Here is a 2,695-nt window from a genome sequence, read left to right on the forward strand (position 1 = left end):
AACATGTAATTTAAATCCCGTTGGCACCAGATTAAGGCCGTTTCTGAATGTCGAGTATACCTGCTGCAGAGCCACTATTTCCAGTATACAACGTCATCGAGTGGCGCCGAATGCTGGGAATTTAACATGCATTTAAACAGTCCTTCGGCGCCACTCGATGACGTAGTATACTTGAAATAGTGGCTCTGCAGCAGCTCTACTCGACATTGAGAAACGGCCAAAGCCATTTTTAAAACAATGAGAGGTTTTACATTTCAGGAATTTACTCAAAGGTCCTCTTCCACTGATTGAAATGTATCCAAAACTTACAGTGGTCCAAAAACTCAACTTGCTCTTAATACATTTTAACATAAAAGCAAAACATAAAAATTCTAGGAAGTATTATTCCAGGCTACATCTATTTACAGTACATGCATCGGTGGATTTTAAACATCCGAAAGGTTATTGACGTAAATAGACTAGTAGAAGAGAGGTGAGTATGGCTGTATTGTTCCACTGTAATCCCCTGAAGTAGCTTAAGTTATTGGAAATGTCGTAGATAAAAAGGTTTTGTCGGCCAAGAAAAGCCCAGCCCTTCATAGAATCTGTCACACGATAAAAGAAAACGTCTCCATCACAAATGATCTCTTTCGGCATTAAAAACATGATAAAAGTACACTCTCTCTAGAAGGTGCACGGAATGAGCACTCGAATATCCTCTCACTCACGTGGATGGTAAATCTTAAAAAGAAATAAAAGTGAGACGGCTGGGTCTGTACATGCTCCTGCACCTCCTCTTCGTCATTTGATAGACTCTAGCGTTGGCCCAATTTATGGTAATTTATTAATTCGTTAGAAGAAATAAATTAATAAACAATGGCTGTCTATTGGTCTTCCAGCGGCGCACTTTAAAGAGAAGAGAACAAGGATGAAGAACAAGGATGAATGACAAGCAGAGGAGTTTTCAAATTCATGCTTTGAATGTGTGTCGTCATATATTAGAGATTGTAAGTGATTTACAGATGTCTGCATGCTTTAACAACAACAAGCGCTGTATTTGTTCTCATACTGCCTGAGATGCAGCACCTCTTTACACCCTGTCGGACCTAACTTGGGCCCAATCCCAAACCATGTCCTACACACTACCCCTACACCCTACCCCTACACCCTTACACACTATCCCTACACACTACCCCTACCCTTACACACTATCCCAGGGGTCGGCAACCCGCGGCCCTCGAGCCGCATGCGGCCCTTTAACCCCTCTGGTCTGGCTCCCTTGAGCTTAGACAAAAATAAGAAGGAAAATAAAAGTATTTGTAGGACTATTTATATTTTGTTGAATGGTTGAAAATGTTTCGTTTCTTGTATTTTGAGGTGATACATAAATAAAAAACAAAACGGTTTTAATTAGTTCAACTAAAATATGCGTCACATCCTGCTACGGTCCCGTGCCAGCGCCTTTTCCTGCGGGTGAATAACCTGACCCCCGGCTCGATGAGCGAACTATGGATAAATCAAGGAAAATAAAAGTACCGGAGGAACACAGGATTTAATTCTGCGTGGACAGAGTTATCTGCTTTCACAGCAAACCATGCTGGTTTACCGGTATGTTTGATATGTAGAGAGAAGTTGTCAAAGGTGCTGCAGCCTTTACGTGTCGAGGAACAACACGGAGAGGAAGACAGCTGACGATCTTCAGTCATAATTCAATGGGGTATGTAATTTATTTCAGAAAACACTTTTTGTTATATTCCATGGAATGCTCTTAACGTCCCGATAGCAATGAATATATTAAATGCTTTGACGATAAATACATACAAAAATTAATCTGTGGAAGCCGTAGCGCTGTAAAAAGCACGACCAATCATCTGAGCCGGTCCGGCTAAAGTAACTGGATGGCCTACCTGCCTGTCAGCCTTCCATCTGTGCACAAACTTATCTCGTGCCCTCATTGGTCATGTGTGCGTTCGTGTGTGTTGGAAGAGGGACTCTGTGAGGAAGTCTGAAGGAAGAGGCAGATTTTTCCCGGTTGTGTATTTTCAAATTCTAGCACACTCGAGTTGGTTTCTCCATTCTTACCTACCCTACCTTTAACTCTTTTTAGGGTGCAGCTATATGTTTTATTTATTTCAAAGTGGGCACATTTTAATTATATATTTTGTTCCTTCAAATGTGCAGAGGACTCCCCAAGTGCTGTGTTTAATTTATTTTAAAGTAGGCCTGTGTATTATTTGTATTTCTCCTTATAGGAGTTCTTTGTTTCTTATTAGAGGTTAACAGTTTTATATAATGTAATAAATAGCCTAATAAATGCAAACAAACTGTAGTTTTTGTCTGATATAACAATAAATACAACTTTATTAGCTATCAAGCTATGAAATATGTTTTGCGGCTCCAGACAATTTTTTCTTTTGGAAAAAGGAGCAAAATGGCTCTTTTGGTCAAAAATGTTGCAGACCCCTGTGTCTGTGAGTGTAAAACAAACCGGTTGAAGTCTGTAATCCCTGGTTTGTGTTTCATGTGACGGCCCCTGTGAGGTCGCTGGGCATTGAGGGTTCAGAGTGTATCGCTGGCAGTATGTATTAATCAGATCAAAGCAGAGGGAAAGACACCCTGCCGTTTGATCATTTGAGAAGCATGAGGTCAGCGCCAGGCTTTTTTTGTTTTCTCTCTGGCCAGGGCTACCAAGTGCTCCTCGCATGGGGAATCCAGA

At 41.0% G+C, this 2,695-nt stretch overlaps 1 protein-coding gene across 1 annotated transcript in view; it reads right to left on the reverse strand.

The window, feature by feature from the left end:
• Positions 1 to 831: 831 nt before the first annotated feature.
• The window catches only part of tefa (TEF transcription factor, PAR bZIP family member a), a 9,831-nt gene continuing 7,967 nt past the window's right edge, over positions 832 to 2,695 (reverse strand). The window contains exon 5 of the mRNA XM_010785107.1: positions 832 to 885. Coding sequence (XP_010783409.1) covers positions 864 to 885 — 22 coding nt within the window. The 3' untranslated portion in view covers positions 832 to 863. The remainder of the gene's footprint in view (positions 886 to 2,695) is intronic.

Source organism: Notothenia coriiceps, unplaced genomic scaffold, assembly GCF_000735185.1.
Source record: "Notothenia coriiceps isolate Sejong01 unplaced genomic scaffold, NC01 NC01_scaffold00027137, whole genome shotgun sequence".
In the NCBI taxonomy this organism is placed as follows: domain Eukaryota; kingdom Metazoa; phylum Chordata; class Actinopteri; order Perciformes; family Nototheniidae; genus Notothenia; species Notothenia coriiceps.